Here is a 17,392-nt window from a genome sequence, read left to right on the forward strand (position 1 = left end):
CTAGGAATATTCCCAGAAGAACTGAAAACATCATACCACAGTGATATATGTGCACTCATGTTTACAGCAGCACAATTTGTAATAGGCAGATCTTGGAAGCAACCTAAGTGTCCATCAACTGAGGAATGGATAAAAAAGTTGTGGTATTTTTATACAGTGGAGTACTACTCAGCTACAAAGAATGATCACATTGAGATATTTATAAATAAATGGGCACAACTTGAGACCATACTCATAAGTGAAATAAATCAAACTCATATGTATAAATACATATAATCTCCCTAGTGTAAGAAATATTAAGAGTACATAAGAGTTTATAGTAATCATGATTCCCATTACATTGCTTTGAAGCCTTATAATGATCACATTCATTAGTTGGGATGGGTTTGTCCTGGTTTGTTTGATTTTATTATGTGATGGTATGAACAGCTAATTTGAGGGAAACAAGTCATTATAATAGCCAGCACTGATATATTATCATCTTACTCTGAAGTCCTACCATGCTTTTGTTCTTCTGTTTCCATTGGCTCTATCATGTTGTACCTTAGTGGATTATATTATGTGTGAAAGTATAAATAAATTTTCTATGGAAAATGAGATAATATAGTAGCCATTGTTTGTTTTCTGTTATTTGGTTCTGAATGCCCTGTAATACTCTCATTCTCTTGAATGGTTTTACACTATTTTGTTATGTTTGATACTATTGTATATGAAGTTATGCTCAACTATTTCAAAGAAAGAGACATTGTGGTAGTTACTGTTTATGGGTTGTCTTCTGGTGAAATACTGTATTGCTCACATTGTTCTCTTCTGATCTGTTTTGTTATGTCCTGTTTTGTGTTAATCTCTTTAAAACAAAAAAAAAATCCTAAAGAAAATCAGAAAAGAAGGTCTTTACCTCAATCTGTTAAAATCCATCTTTGATAAGCCAAGAGCCAGCATCATACTAAATGGACAGAAACTCAAAGCTTTACTCTAAAATCAGGAACAAGACAAGGATGTTCACTATCACCATTCCTACTCAGTATAGTTCTGGAACTATTAACCAGAACAATTAGACAAGAGAGAAATAAAAGGAGTAAGAATAGGAAAGGAGGAAGTTAAATTATCACTATTTGCAGATGACATGATACCTACATAAAAGACCCCAAAAACTCCATCAACAGACATAGATTTTATAACTAAACTCAATAGCATATCTGTATACGAAGTCAACACTCAAAAATCAATAGCATTCCTGTACACAAACAACAAATTGATCAAAAGAGAAATTAGGTAAATCATTCCCTTCACAATGGCATCTGTCTTGGTTACTTTTCTTTCTTTACTGAAGCAAAATACCTGACAACCATAATGAAGGAAGGAAAGATTTATTTAGGTTGCAGTTTGTGGAGGTTTCAGTCCATTCCGAGTTGGCTGCAAAGAAGGATGGTGTGACTGAGGGGTGATCATTCATGGCAGTGGCCACAGATACCAAAAGCAACAAGAGCAAAAGAGCAAAATGGGGGGCACATCTCTTTTTCTCCCTTATATTGTATGCAGGCTACCCAACCCAGGGCAGGTGTACACTCATATTTCCAATCCCAGCACTAGACAATGAACCAATCACAAATTCATTCACCTCCATGATTGCATAAGGCTTTGGGGGGACATCCAGACACAAACCATACCAGCATCCCCAAAAATGAAATACTTAGGAATCAGTCTAGCAAAGGAAAAGAGCTATACACTGAAAATTACAGTACCCAGAAAAAGGAGATTGAAGAGGGTATCATAAAACAGAAAGATACCACTTGCTTATGGGTAGGAAGAACCACCATTGTGAAACTGGCCATAGTCCCAAACTTCTTATATAGATTTAATGTCATTTCAATCAAAATACCATTATCATTCCTCACAAAACTAGAGAAAACATTTCTAAAATTCATTTGGAACCTGAAGAGACCTACAATAGCAAATGCAGTCCTGGACAACAAGATAAGGCAGGAGGCATAAAAATTACGGACTTGGGCTGGGGATTTAGCTCAGTGGCATAAATGCCTGCTTGGCAAGTGCAAGCTCATGAGTTCAATCCCCAATATCAAAAAACAAAACAAACAAACAAAAAAGATTAGTTAAAAATTACTGACTTGAAATTATACTACAAAGCTACTATAGTAAAATCAGAGTGGCAATAGCAAAAATAAAAACAGACATGAGGATCAGTGGAACAGATTAGAAGATGCAGCCACCTTATCTTTGACAAAGAGGCCAAACATGTTTACTGGAACAAAGAAATCCTCTTTAATAAATGGTTCCAGAAAAACTGGCCCTCTACATACTGAAGACTAAAACTAGACCTATATTTATCAACATAAACTAAACTAAAGCCAAAATGGATCAAAGATCTAAATATTAAAACAGAAACACTAAATCTAGTGGAAGAGAAAGTAGGTGCAAATCTTAAAGAAATAGGTTTAGGCAGAGACTTTACTAACAAAACCCAAACTGCACAGGAAATACTTCAAACAATCAACAACTGGGGGAAACCAAGCAAGCAGCTTGCCTCCTTACTAAGTGGCTGTGCTGTGGCAGATTGCAGCCCCTCCAGGGAGAGAAGCACCAGTGTCTCCTGAGATCCATGACATGTTGGAACTTAGGACGCTGGGAAACCAAGCAAGCAGCTAGCCTCCCTGGTAAGTGGCTGTGGTGTGGCAGACTACAGCCCCCTCCCGACACGGGGAGAACCACCAGTGTCTTCTGAGATCTACACCACTTTGGAACTTAGGACGCTGGGAAACCAAGCAACCAGCCTGCCTCCCTGCTAAGAAATAATGAGCCTGCTGGTGCACCGCCTAGAATCAAACAACCCACTTCCCCTACCCCGCCTTTCCCTGTTCCCCTGTTAGCAAATGGGAACCAGAAATCTGAGCATCTCTTGGGAGGTTGACCATAGCAAATAAGGGGGATTTCTTTCTATCATCTCTTTGAAGGCAAATATTTTTATTGCTGTTTTGCTTTATTCTGATTCATGGTACTGCTCTATTCAATATTCTGTTTTGATAAGTTCTATAATGCTCTGTATTTCATTTTATTTTGATATACGTGAATGAAAGAACTATTGTAAAGGCAACGAAATATACTGTGATACCTATTACTGTTATCCCAGTTACCTGATGTGAAGTTCTGTACCAGTTTCACTACATGGTCTCACTTGGCTTTATTCTGTCTTGTTCTGTTGTATTTTACTACTTTCAAAATAAAAAAAAGAAAGAAAGAAAGAAACAATCAACAACTGAGATCTCACTTATTAAAAGGTTTTTGCAAAGCAAAAGCAATCTCCTACAGAGTGAAAAGTCAACCTACAGAGTGGGCAAAAAATTTTAAACAACTGTCTCTCAGACAAAGGTTTATATCTGGAATATATAAAGAGCTGAAAAAAATCAGAACTCACAAATTCAAAGACTCAATCCAAAAATGGGCATCTAAAATTAATACACACTTCTCAGGTGAAGAAATACAAATAGCATATAAAAACATGAAAAAATGTTCAACATCATTGGTCATTTAAGTGATGCAAATTAAAACAATAGTTAGATTCCATTTTACTTCAGAAAGGATGGCTATCATCAAGAAATCAACCAATAACACATGCTGGAAGGGCTGTGGGGGAAAAAGAAACATTCTGTACTGTTGGTGGGAGTGCAGACTGGTGCAATCACTGTGTAAATCACTATGGAGATTCCACTAAAAGCTAGAATTAGAGGTCCTATTCAATTTAGCTATTATCCTTCTGGAAATTTTCTCAGAAGAATTAAAAACATCAGACCACAGAGACATGTGTACATTCATGTTTACAGTAAAACAAATTGTAATAGTTAAATCTTGGAAACTACCGAAATGTTTATCAACTGAGAAGCAGATAAAAAAAGATGTAATATTTTTATAAAGTGGATAAACTTGAGATCTTACAAGTAAATGGTTGCAAGTTGAGACCATACTCATAAGTGAAATAAATCAGACTCACATGTGTGCACATTGTATTATCTCCTTGGTGTGAGAAATTGAAAGAGTAAATATGGTCTAAAATGTACAATAGAAACTGTGAAAGGTAAGAAATTGTTCAAGAGAAAAAAGACTCTAGGATGGTAAAAATGGGAAAAGACTCAAGGGAAAAGGGGGAAAATACAAGTCATCTACACTGTTAGTGTCTCTTAGCTCATTGAAAAGGAAGGTCTGTGCTAACATCGATGAGGAAAATTTTAATGCCCTTATCTTGTACTCTGAATAACTAGTTTAAAGATGCAATGTGCAATGTATTAACTATTGTTATTTTCCTATTATTTTGTTATGAAATTTTGTTCTACATTTTTTCAATAAAACTAGAAATAAAAAATTAAAAAATGAAATTCATTTTCACTGGAAATAGCACAAAAGGTTAGAAAGGGGCCAGGGATGCAGCTCAGTGGCGGCCCTCGGGTTTAATCCCCAGAACCAAATAATCTTAATACAAATATAACAAAGCGTTTAGAGTGAAAGGGAAGGCTTGTCATACCCTCTAGTCTGACCTAAGGACAGCTGGCTAGAGGCAAACATGGCACCTGTCTCCTGGTTTACATTCCATGTTTATCCTGTACCATCAGTCTGAATTGTAACTGCACATTCAAATCTCTTGGAGGAAAATTAAGACACCAGTGTTTGCTTTCTCTGTCTTAGGTATTACGACTTATTTGGTGCAGAGTGTGTTCAATCACTGATACTTTTTGAAGCCCCCTCAAGGACACTTAGTGACACCTGGGGTTGGCAAACCCCACTTCTATGCATATACTTCTATATATACATCTCTATATATGTATCTTTAAAGAAAAGAGGTATTTGTAACCACTATTAAAAGGGGGCAGGTAGTATATATTAATTTATATTTTAAAAATATTATACCCTACAATTAATATATCAGGGAATAGAAAGTTTTACTTTGCTACTTTTTGCAAAGTGAATCACCACTTGGTGGCTTAAAACTTTTTTAACTTTCTGTTGGGCAGGGATTTGGTAAGGGCCTCTCTACGTGGTTTGAGTGTGAGGTTTCTCCTAGTTGTAGGGTGACTCTATAGAGAGCAGCTCAAGATGGGACAGAAATAGGGGCTGAAGCAGCTCACAGCTTGTGGACAGGTCTTTCCCTTCCTAGCAGTCAGGGGGCCTCACCCGTGTCCTCACGCCACCAGGCTCAGGCAGCTGGTGCTGAAATGGCAGCTGAAGGCCGGTGACCAGCAGGTAAAGGGCTGCCGCATCAGCGTTTATGACCTAACTTCAAAGTCATACAGCCTCTTTCCTGTGGCAGACTCTTGATCAACAGCCATAAAAGCCTGTTCATTTTCAGGTGATGGAAATAGACTGGAAGTCAGAGTGGAAGAAATGTCGCATGTAAGGAGCGCGTGTGAGATGGAAACATTGTTGTGGCCGTCTTTGGCCGCATACTTCCGCAGTTCTCCATTGCTGGGCTGTTAATAAAGTTAGAGTAGGCCATTGTCTTCAACTAAGGTCGTCACACAGAGCACAACACACCAAACTGAGAAGCAGGATGGAGCTGCTCACGCTGAGATTCCAAGTCATGAAGCGGACACCGCGTTGTTAGCTGGCCTCTAGGAAAGTCATGAGAATGAGACCAACCTGTTTCACAGACGGGTTCATTGTCATGCGGTGAGGTTCCCTCTGCCTTCATCCTTATATGCTCTAACTCTGTTGTCCTTACAAAAACTAACTCTATATAATCTGTTATTCAGTTATTTTTCTATCGTTCTGTCCCTGTCCCAGTTTTAAAAGGAAAATAACTGAAGTAGCCAGTTCTCCTTTCGGCCTGTTCTTCCTTTTTTCAGAATTTCTCTGTTACACTAAGCTTTGCTACTATCCAACCACAACATTTATTCTATATCATGGAATGAAGTCTTGCAATTCTAGAATTGAACACAAGGCCATTTCAAACTTTGAAACTAAGCTGTATTTTTGCTTATTAACAGGAGCAACTATTGAATCATTGGTGGACATTCATATTATTTCTATTCTTTTTTGAGGTGTTGAGGGTCAAACCCAGAGTCTCACACTTCTAAACAAGCACTCCACCACTGAGCTACACAGAGTTTCATTCTTTTTGTATCACAAAGTGTTTTCTTGGGGCTGGGGATTTAGCTCAGCGGCATAAGCACCTGCGTTGTAAGCAGGCGGTCGTGAGTTCGATCCCTGGTACCAATAAAAATGAAAAAGACAAAAAACAAAAAAACAAACAAACAAAAAAAACAAACAAACAAACAAAAAAAAAGTGTTTTCTTTATGATTATAGGTATTTTCCCTGTCCTCCAATTCTCTGAGGTGTGTGTTCCTGTGGGGTCCCTGCATGGTCACTGTGTCACAGGGCTACTGTGTGGCAGGGTAGAAAGCAACGATTCTTAGACTCGGGGAAGCAATCCTTGTAGATCTTGACCTTAGAAGACAATCAGGCTTAACTGCCCCAGATGGGGGAGAAGGGAGGATTAAGTGGTGAGATGGGAGATTTTTAAGAGCCTTTCTGAAGACAGGAAAATGATTTAGGCTCCACAGGATCCTGGAGTGGAAAGATCCAGGGCCTCTCCTTTTCCTGGGGTGGTGGTGGAGGGCCACCTCTGGGTGGCTGTGGGTGCCCTCTCCAGGGAAACCTACCAGAGCAAGAATGCCTGAGGCCCAGTTATGAGCAGAACTGCTGGCCAGTCAGGGGCCACGGAAGCTTGGATAGGAGCTTATTTGTGATAGCAGAGTGGACTAAAGGCCAGAGGGCTTTTATGGGGCTGGGCTAAGTTAGATCAACAGGTCTTCACAGGAGGGTGGGGTGGGGCACTGGCTATAATGATCATTGGGATTGAATATCCAAATTAGATTTGGAAAAAGAAAAGAAATGTGACTCTTGTTCTAGGGTGAGTTAGGGCAAATTACTCTCTTACAAATATTTAGGTACAGTATATAATCTGTTATTTGACATCTCATGGTGATTAAAGTCCCATTATTCCAGGTCTGGTTTTTCAGAAGTGGGCCTCAGAGCTGTGGGAGATGGTGACTTAAAATGAAAATATGACCTGTGCAGTGAAATATTGACTTTCTCATTATTTCTTTAATTCAACTCAGATTTCTGAACAGCCAGGACAAGGTCTTAGAAGATTAGTGATGATCCTGTGTGTACCTTCCCAGTTAAATTTGTGATGAAGAAGAGCAGAAAATTATCAAATAAAAATTAGAAACAGCCTGAATGACAGTTGGAAATATGTTAAATTATGGCACAGGCACCATAAAAGTCTAGGAGGCTATTAAAAATCAACAGGTAAAAACCTTGAATGGCACAGAAAGATGTGTATGTTCTGTTAAACAAGCAAAAGGTACATTATGCAGTCATTGCAGTTATTTTCTAGGACAGTCCTCAGCAAATCCTCTTGTTCAGGGGTGGAGAGCCCAGCTATTCCACATCTCTTCTCGTTGATGGGGAAACAGAAGACTTGAGAGGGACTGGGTGAGACTTTCTCAAAGTCGCAAAATGAGTCAGTGGCCCCTGTGGGCCTGCAACCCTGTCCTCCTCTTCCTAGCAGTACTGCTGTTTTCTGACCTGGGTTACACAAAACATCTCAAGAGGTTCAAGAGCGTGATGGCAGCATTTGCTTGGCCCTGGTGAGGACCTCCTGTCGATGGAGTTACACACTGGGACACGTGCAGGAGTGGAAAGTGGTCCAGGCCGTGCCAGAGGACACAGGGGAGTTCCAGGCTCTCTTGGAAGAACCCATCCTTGCAAAAAGCATCCGTTACCAGAAAAGATTTTTCTTCTTGCTATGTTGTAAAGTGGAAAAAAAAACATGCTACAGCCTTTATTTATATTTTTTTCTTACAAGTTTTTAAGTATACAAAAATATTGGCTATTGTAATACATGGGATTATTATTTATTTTTATTTTCTCCTTTGTGCTTTCCTGTAGTTTTGAATTTTTATCAGGAACATAGAAGACATCAAAATGAAATAGTGGACTCCACAAATGTGCCAGGCAGCATTGCAAGGCCTGGAGAAGCAACCTTGACAGGCTTTTACCCCTGTGAACCTCACCGGATGGTAGGGAAGACAGACAATATTACATAGCAATAAAATGAAATAAGGGGATTTTTTTCCCATCTTTTTGAGACAGGATTCCCTGTGCAGTTCAGGCTGGCCTTGAACTCACTTTGTAGCCTAGGCTGGCGTGGAACTCATGGAAATTCTCCTGCCTCAGCCTTCCAAGTGCTGCAATTACAGGCGTGTGCCAACATACCTGGCTAAGATAATTTCTCATAATAAAAGTAATAAATAAAAGCAACAAGGTAAATAGAATGATATGTTAGGGAAGAGCTAAGGCCAGGGTCCTAGGGGGCTGACTGGGTTAAGATAACCAGAGATGACTGCATGACCAGAAACCTTGCAGTGGAGGAGACTGCATGGAGTGAGTTGGAAAAAAGCTTTATTTGGATGTTCTGTGCATATTAGTTGTGGTGGAGTGTTAGAGAAATTTAGGATGCTGTGGGCTGTCATTCCCAGGGAAGGCACTCTTTTTTAAAATAGTATATAAATTATGGTTTATTCATTCAGCATACAGGAGAATGCCCCGGAAGCTAAAGACAGAAAAGTACACTTCTACCTCCCGGAATGTGGGAGGGGCATGCCAATGAACACTGCGATTCAGTGGAGTTGATCATTTGAGAACTATGGTGTAAAAAATCAGACTCACCTGTGTGAACATCGTATTGTTGCCCTCATGTAAGCAGCTGAAAGAGTAAATGAGATCCAAAATGTACAACAGATACTGTGAAATGGGAAGAAACTGGGATGGAGGAAAGAAGAAAAGAAGAAAGGGAAAAGGAAAAATGAATAAGTAAATAAATATATACAGGATAGTTAAGATAGTTATACTGCTCATTTCCATTAGTTTTTGAAAAGAAAGTTTTGTGCCTACATTGTTCGATCAAGTTTCCATGCCTATTATCTTTTAATATGAGCGACTACTTTGAAGATAACAATACACAATTAACCACTGTTACTCTCCTCTCTTCTTTTGAAATTTTGTAACACTGTTTTTATTTTTTTCTCTTTAAAATTAAAAAAGAAGATAAATGGATAAAGAAGACATGGTATTTATATACAATGGAGTACTACTCTACCATAAAGAAGGATAAATTTGAATAATTTGTAGGGAAATGGATGCACAAGACCATAATCTTAAGTGAAATAAACAAAACTCAGTTTAACAAACTAAATAAAACAAACAAACAAAAACTAAACTAAGTTTAAATATCACATTGTTTCTCTTGTGTGATAAACCCAAAGGGTAAATGAGGAGCATAATGGAGGATAGATACTGAGCAGTAGGAAGAACTTGGACAGGGAACAATGGAGGGGTAGGAGGAGGGAAGGAAGGGAAAGGGAAAAACAGAATGGAAAGAAAAATGGAAATGAAGCTTCTGTAAATATGGAGGGAAAATGACTGAGGGGAGGGGAGGGGAATGCGAGTAAACAAAGAATTGAGATGTGTTATGTACAGGTACAAATATTCTATGATGAATATGACAAATATGTATGATATGTAGTAATAAAAAGAATAAAGTTAAAAAAAAGTAAAGCCATTTTAGTGGGAAGCAAATATAGTGTCTTCATCTTGATCTATGCTGCAACCCAGGCAGCTCTTGAGGTGCTCGGGTGAAGGACCACCAGAGGATAAGAAAATAAAGGAAAGACAGAAGCTGGGGTCCGGTGGAGCCCTTCCTCTCCTGATGGGAGAGAAGGAACTGCTTACCCACTGTAGCACGTTTATTTATACCCTCCAAAGAAGAATGTCCATTTCAACCCTGCTGCCTAATAACTTGTCCATGTGGCTAGCCTGGGCCACTTGCCTTCTTGGAACTGGACCAGCTTGTTTAGTAGCTTGTTTTGAGCTGTGTTTTCAGGGCTGGCCTTGCTTTAGCCCTGTACGTGTGATCGATCTCTAGCTTCAATGGCTCCCTATAATTATATGGTAAAGACTAGATTATCTCCAGGTACTGAAAAGATTAGTGGCAAAAATGCAAATCAGAGCACAATCCAAATACTCTCATAGGAATCATCTAATAAGATTTGCTTTCACTCAGTCTGGAAAGTGGGAGGCAGGCTAGGCTATATGTCTCCCCGCCCATGATCCTAATTAACAGGACTGTCTGTTATAGCCTCCCTCTCAGATATGTCCCTGTCTTTTTAGTGCTTTTTGTTTCTTTGTACTCCAGCTCCCTATAATGATCTGCCTGAAGCACAAGAAGACATTTTAATAGTCTGGTTGGCTCCCATTAATTCCTTGGGCATAGTCTTGTGTACCTTTATTGCATACTTGCCTATCTGTTGGGGCAGTCAAGAGAATAGTTCAGAAAGTTCTAGACTGTCCAAAACAGTAGAAAGAAGTTAACAGCTCTGAAGTAAGAACAGCTGATTCCTTCTTAAAAAATAAACAGTGACGAAAAAATATTCAGAGAGTTATCTCAAGAGGAAGTGCTAGACTAGTAGTTCTCAGAGTATGGACACTGGGCCATCAAGCAGACTTAGTAGAAGTGAAAATTCTTGGATTCCTCCTGAGACCCAATCAGAACTGACCAGAAACTCTAGGGGTGGAGCCCAATCCAATTTGGGTTTTTCACAAGCCCTCTATACCATTCCGATGTAAGTTAAACTTTGGAAACCGTTTGGGCTAGATTTATGGAGAAACAGTTGGCTCCAGATCCATAGTGTCCTTGATTTTTCTTAGATAATCTACTGGTTTCTAAACTTCTTTACAGATCAGAATCACCTTTGGAATTTTGAAAACTATTGATGACTGTGACTGATCACCAGAGGTTTTGATTTAACTTGTCTTGGATACAGCCTGAACTTATCCCGCTGAGCTAAATCCCCAGCACCCTCCCCACTTTTTGTTGGATAAGAAGTTAGTCTTCCCCTTTATTTTTTATTAAAAAAAATTTTTTTTTGGTACTAGGGATCAAACTCAGAACCTTGAGCTTGCCAAGCAGGCACTTATGCTGCTGAGCTAAATCCCTGGCCTTGAGACACAGTTTTACTATGTAGTTTAGGATGGCCTTGAACTCACTATGTAGCCCCGGCTGGTCTTGATCTAGAGATGATCTTTCTGCCTCCAAGTGATGGGATCACAAGGATGTACCACTAAGCTTGGCTGAATGGCTGCTGCTTCTGTGTCAAAATCTGTAAATTCCATAGAGATGATGCCTGCCTTTGGCCAACATTTCACCATGTGGACTGCTTACCTGACCACTATGTTGAGGTAGTCATGTCTATGGCCTGCTTGATGTCTGCTTTTTCTTGATCTTCACTGCTGTTGACCTTGAGGAGGATCTGTTTTAGAAAATACAGCATTTTCATGGTATGAACTATGCCAAGATTTAGTGGCAACAGGACAGCAATATGTTTTGAGGGAAGATATCTCCTCTGAACCTTTTTGAAGCATGGAAACATGTTGTGAGCAGAACTTCTGTCAATAACAGGAGGATCTGGATCCAGGTATTATGGCTTGTGCCTGTAATCTCACCATTTCAGAGGCTGAGGCAGGAGGAGTGCTATGAGTTCATGGCCAGCCTGGGCTACATACGCAAGTTAAAAGCCAGCCTGCATTACACAGTGAGACCCTGTCTCAACTCTCCCCCATCCCCTAAAAAAATAACAGGAAGATCCAGCATTCTGCCTGCTTCATCTGGGCATCTACTCGTATTAGCCACTTACTAAACAAGTCCTGTGACATCCATCCCCATTGATTGACTCAATAATCATAAGGGAGAAAATGGACATTCTCAAAGCAATGTGGGCTAATTAATCTACCAATAATCAATAATCTCATCTTTTTTAGTCCCTGAAGCACTGTGACCAGAGTATAGTCACTACTGCTTTGTTTTCTTGCCCCCTCTACAATGGTTCCCTTTAGCCACAAATATATGCTGGCGGAGCACCTGGGAAACCACTCCTGTCTCCAGCATTAAAGCTATCCTGTGGGCTGTAGTCACCAATTAGTCTATGATTTTCTCTGCATGCCACTTTTTAACCTAATCTAATCCTACACTATTCATTAATGTGTCACACCCTCTCTGCAGACTGCTTTCAAAGCAATGCCTTGGAGAGCTCTAAATCTGTTCAGTCCGCCTATATTTGTTTGAAAATTGTCATAACCAAGCATGTTGGCCAAGTTCAGTGCTTTTTTTTGCATGACAAAAACAATCACAAAAATGTTTTTGACATGGATTTTTTGACTTTGAGACAGAGTCTCACTATGCAGTTCAGGATGGACTTGAGCTCACTTTGTAGCTCAGGCTGGTCTGGAACTCACAGTGATCCTCTTGCCTCAACCTCTCGAGTGCTGGGATTACAGGCATGTACCATCACACCCACTTTGGCATGGATTTCTTGAAAACAAGCAAAAACAGCCTTATCAGTATCATCATAGCATCACAACTGTCCACTGGGGTCCATAGATGTCTTTCACATTTTTTTCTTCAAATATGGCATGATACTTTAAGCATGTAAACAATACAGAAAGAGCAATAGAAAATTCTTTTGCCATGTCTTACTTTTCTTGATGCTGAGACAAAATACTTGACACTCAAAGTTAGAGGGGAAAGGTTTATTTAGCTGAGTTTGTAGAGGCTTTGGCCCATAATCAGTGGGTCCCAAGGGAGTGGTATGTCATATAGGCATTGCAGAGGTGAAACAGTTCTGGCAAACAGAAGAAAACAAAGCAATAAGCAATGGCCATGGTTCTTTGTATTCCTTATATCTTATCCAGGCTATTTAAGATGGGTAGCACTCGCACCCTTAATCTTAGTGTGATCCTAGCATTGCATCATGAATTAATTCCAGCATCACACACCCTAGATGCAGCCAGCTCTGAAAAAGCCCCACCTACAACTGCATGAGGCTCTGGGAGGACACCTAAACACAAACTCTAACAGCCACATTGCCTTTCCTTTTGCCTACTGGCTTCCTGCAACTTTCATTTTCTCCTCCAGGAAGAACTGCCAAGGCTTCCTGCTCCCCACTGCCATTCCTGGGAGATGACAGAAGGGCCGTAATTAACAAGACAGTGTCCATGCCTTCTCGTAGGTTGTTTTAGTATAAGGAGAAGACAAAATGGAGTACCTATCAGGAACCAGTTAATGAATTTGCCTAAAAGATGGGTTCAGATTTTTTAAAAATCTTATTAAGAAATGATACAATCAGGCTAAAATTGAGAGAAAATAAGATTCGTTACTTTTTGTCAGTAATAGACTAGAGATTTTAAACAGGGCCAAAGAGCTGTTTCAGATAATATAATTTACCTAAACTTTCCAAGACTTGGTACAAATGGAAACAAGAATTGAAAGAGGTGGTAAAAGATTTTTGCAAAGGGAATGCAGCGTATAAATTCAGTTATTTATCCAGCTTGTTTTATGAATATAGAAACTGTGGCCTAGGTAAGAGGCTGAACTAGATATATATAGCCAAGATTTCTTGACTCAGATAATGCTGTATACAATGGTCTTGGTTGAAATTCCATCAAAATGCAGTCTTCAAAGTTCTCTCAAGGTCTGGCTTGGAAAGATTTGCAATGTTGAATGGGCTTCTGGCGCCATACATTCGACAAACATTTATAGGTTTCAGGATTCAATGAAGAATTCTGTGAAGGGTCCTTTACCATTGTGAAATACAAAATGTGGTAGTGAAGATAAGCAATAAATAAACAGATAAATAATTAAACAGAGTGGTAAGTACTATAAAGGAAAAATCAGTACAGAAGAAAACAAAAGGAGAGGATGTATTTACAAAGGCTGTTGGGGATACCCTTGCTAAGACAAGGTATTTAAGCTGAGGTGTTCACGGAGAGCTGAGGCAAAGCGCAATTCAGCAAAAGACATATTCTCAGCAACTCTAAAAATCAGCAGTCAGAGGTATACTAAAGGAGTTGACTGATTCAAGTGTATAAGGTGGCAAGCCAGACCATTCAAAGATGTTCTGTAAGAAGTCCATACTTTATTCTACATGCCAGAAATTCACTAAAGGTTTTCAGAGAAGGGAGGGTGATATGTTATGCATTTTTAGCTCTTTTGTGGAAAATGCCTCAAAGATGTAAAAAGACCAATTAGGATATCAGGATGCTATTGCTGAAAACTGGGGTAAGAGATGTTAGCAGAAGTGATGGGCATGTGACAGTACAATCCTTATCTGGGCCTCTTTTCCTATTTTAAAATGAAGAAGTTTGACTGGCCTAGGAAGGCATGTCAGAATTTGACATCCAAGTCCAATTAAGAATCTATTAAATAAGAATGTCTATGACAATCTCCAAATGGCATGTTTGCATACCACAGAACTACTGTAGATAATATTTAAGGTCTGTTCCAAATTGCAGTATTGGATCCTAGATAGGTACTCCAAACTCAAACACTTTTAAGGGCAAGGAGAGTGGCATAAGTGAGTGATACCAGGATAAGGTATTTGGAGAATTTTATAATCTATGTGCCATATCTAAAGCTTTCAAAAATTTACAAAAAACAACTCTCTTGCCAAACTTGGTTAAACAAAATACTATCCAGCAGTAGCAGTTGCCCACTCTAGGCAGTTTAGGATGAGAATCCTCAAAGGATAACATGGTGTCACCTTATGCTGTGACTACTCCTTCCCAAGGACAGATTTTTTACCACTAATTTTACACATTTATTCTCTCATTCATGTGATCTTGTGAGTCAAGGACTCTCCTCAATGTCACATACCATGCCATGAATGAGGCTACAGTGCCTACCCATCGAGAAGCTGACCATAGAAGCAGGAAAGGCAAAACATTATAGAGTATTAAATACTATAAAGGTTATAGAGGTACGGGAATATAAAAGTGGAAATAATTAACTGTGATGGGGTACAGAAAAGCAGTGCATTTCAAAGAGGAAACAATATGGTAAAACCTAAGAAAAATTACTGGGCATGGTGGCGCACACCTGTAATCCCAAGCACTTGGGAGGCTGAGGCAAGAGGACTGCTGTGTTTGAGGCTAACCCCTGGGCTACAAAGTGAGTTGAAGTCCAGCCTCAACTGCACAGCAGGACCCTGTCTCAAAAAGACAACGAAAAGAAAAAAGAATAAACAAATTAGAATTCATGAGAGGTCAGAAATATGTATAAGGCAATGAAGTACTATAGAAAATAAAATGTCATGGGGAGGAAAAAATGTCTTTGGAGTATAAATGAGGACCAAATCACAAAGGTCTCTTGTATGACTCTACCTTGGTTCTGGAGCAGCTTTTGGGGGTTTTGTTTTGTTTTGCTGGGTGGTTTTGGCTTTGTTGTTTTTGGAATAACATCCACTTTGTTTACAGCATCAGGAACATAAAAGTTCTTTTTCCTAACACATGGCTCTAAATCTAAAAAGAGGCTAGTCTACTAGGCTGTAAAGTTCAATGTTAGCTTGAATGCAACAGGAAGCTAATGAAAGACTTTAAACAAGGAGAAAGAGATGAATATTGTGTGAAGAATGGAATTAAAGGGTGTCAGAGAACAAGCAAGAGAAGGGAATTGGGAGAACAGTTCTGTAGTAGTAAATGCATGTGCAAAACCCTACGCTCAACCTCCAGAACTACCTTCCACCACACACAAAAGCAAGAATCCAGATAAGAAACAACGGTAGCTTGGATTACAGTAATAGAAGTAATCAGTTTAGGCTATGTTTATGCAGGCCTTGCTGAAGGATTCGATGAGATGAAACCTAAGGGTTTCTGGTTTTAACACTGAACAATTCAGTAGGTGATAGTCCCATTTACTAAAAGAGAACCAATTATGGAAGATCTAATGCTTAAACAGAATCTGTAAAGCATTTTACACGCTTATTTGTGGCAAGCCTGGGACTCAAACCCAGAAAGGCTCACAAAAGTTAATGCTTTAAACACTACAGAATTACACAGAATATTACAGAGAACGTTCTGACAACTCACCATTTAGAGAGGAGATAGGGAAACAGAATGAAACAAGAGCCCGACCAAAGTCTTGGTCAGCATAAAAAGTGATTTTCGAAATTTCAGTTTGTTTTGATTTGACACAGAATCTCACTATGTGGTTCAGGCTGGCTTCGAACTTGCGGCTATCACAAGTGCTAGGATTACAGACATGTGCCATCATGTCTGGTTTGAGTTTTAAATTTATTTTTATTTACTTTGGTGCTGGTATTGAACCCAGGGCCTCACACATGCTAGGTTAAATACTCCACCACTGAGTCACATCCGAGACTTAGAAGTTTTAATTTTATTGTAAGGACAAAAGATGCTAGAGAATGTGAAACAGGAAGTTACTTAGACTTTTTTTTCAATTTAGGATTTTTATTTCCAGCAGTGATTAACTAGACTTAAAGAGTGCAGAATGACAAATCTTGTTGCTGTGTGGGGAGTCGTGAGAGGAGGTGGTTTAGTTTAGGCAGAAGAGGACGGTGGTGGGAGTGTGTGAGCCATAGGTGTGAAAAAGCAGTAAGGCTTGTATTATAGTGAGGATCGTGCAGGAGCTTGTTAATGTGGCACAATCTATGGTATCAGCGACAGTCCAATCCAATCCCTGAATCCCAAAGACTCCGGGAACTCGGTTTCAGTCTCTCCAGAACTCGGTATCATGTTCATCGTGGGACAGCAGCAGACGGATTGAGGGCAGATAACCGAGGTGAGAAGTGGGTTGACGTGGCACTGCAAATATCAACTTTATCGTTAATGAGCTGGGGCAGACTGCGGCGGGCTGGAGACAGGCCTTGGCGGCAGTGCTGAGGAAAGGATGGCGACATAGGTTGCACGGTGCCCGGTCTAACTTTTAGAGGTGACGTGAGGCTTTATCTCTCAGAGTCAGCACAGCCCCGCCCCGCCCCCCCCCCCCCCCCTTACCTGAAGGGCCCACAGCACAGCGCGAGGGCAGAGCGGCCCTGCCCGGGCGTCCCACAACCAGTAGCAACAGCTCCCTCCGCTGCCCGGGACTCCTGGCCGGAAGCAGTCCGTCCGCTTTAGCCCGCCCTCTCGGAGTCTAAGTGGTTCCTATCAGCCCGCCCCGCAACTAGGCTGCACATTTGCGCTTGCGCGCGGGGTTGCACGCAGTCACGCACCGCTGGCTGCTTCCGGTGCACCGCGAGGTGCGCCGGGACGGGTCTCCCTGGCGATCCTTAGAGCGCTGTTGCTGCCACTGCTGCTGCCAGTGTCACCACCGAATCGGTGTCGCGGCGACGCTTGTGCCCTTGCTCTTCCTTGGGCTCCCCGGGGCTTGATCCCCGGGGTGGGTCCTCGGCAGGCGTTGGCGGGAATCCTGCGGAGCGAACCTGTGCTCCTGCACTTGTCTTTCACCATCCCCCAGAGCTACTCCGAAGA

General features: G+C 40.4%; 1 protein-coding gene across 9 annotated transcripts in view; it reads right to left on the bottom strand.

Moving 5' to 3' along the window:
- Pde6a (phosphodiesterase 6A) overlaps positions 1–17,050 on the bottom strand; it is a 145,361-nt gene extending 128,311 nt beyond the window's left edge. For 4 of the 9 annotated variants that reach the window (XM_023560453.2, XM_063232362.1, XM_063232363.1 and 1 more), the window contains exons 1-3: positions 16,919–17,050; positions 11,295–11,382; positions 8,744–8,836 (exon numbers count right to left, since the gene is read on the bottom strand). In XM_023560453.2, coding sequence (XP_023416221.1) covers positions 8,744–8,755 — 12 coding nt within the window. In that variant the 5' untranslated portion in view covers positions 8,756–8,836; positions 11,295–11,382; positions 16,919–17,050. Of the gene's footprint in view, positions 1–8,743; positions 8,837–11,294; positions 11,383–16,918 lie in introns of those variants that run through there. The other 5 variants (XM_063232369.1, XM_063232364.1, XM_063232368.1 and 2 more) reach the window with 2 other exon arrangements.
- Positions 17,051–17,392: the final 342 nt, after the last annotated feature.

This window comes from Cavia porcellus, unplaced genomic scaffold, assembly GCF_034190915.1.
Source record: "Cavia porcellus strain 051 isolate PalLab524CR breed Dunkin Hartley unplaced genomic scaffold, mCavPor4.1 scaffold_21, whole genome shotgun sequence".
Classification (NCBI taxonomy): domain Eukaryota; kingdom Metazoa; phylum Chordata; class Mammalia; order Rodentia; family Caviidae; genus Cavia; species Cavia porcellus.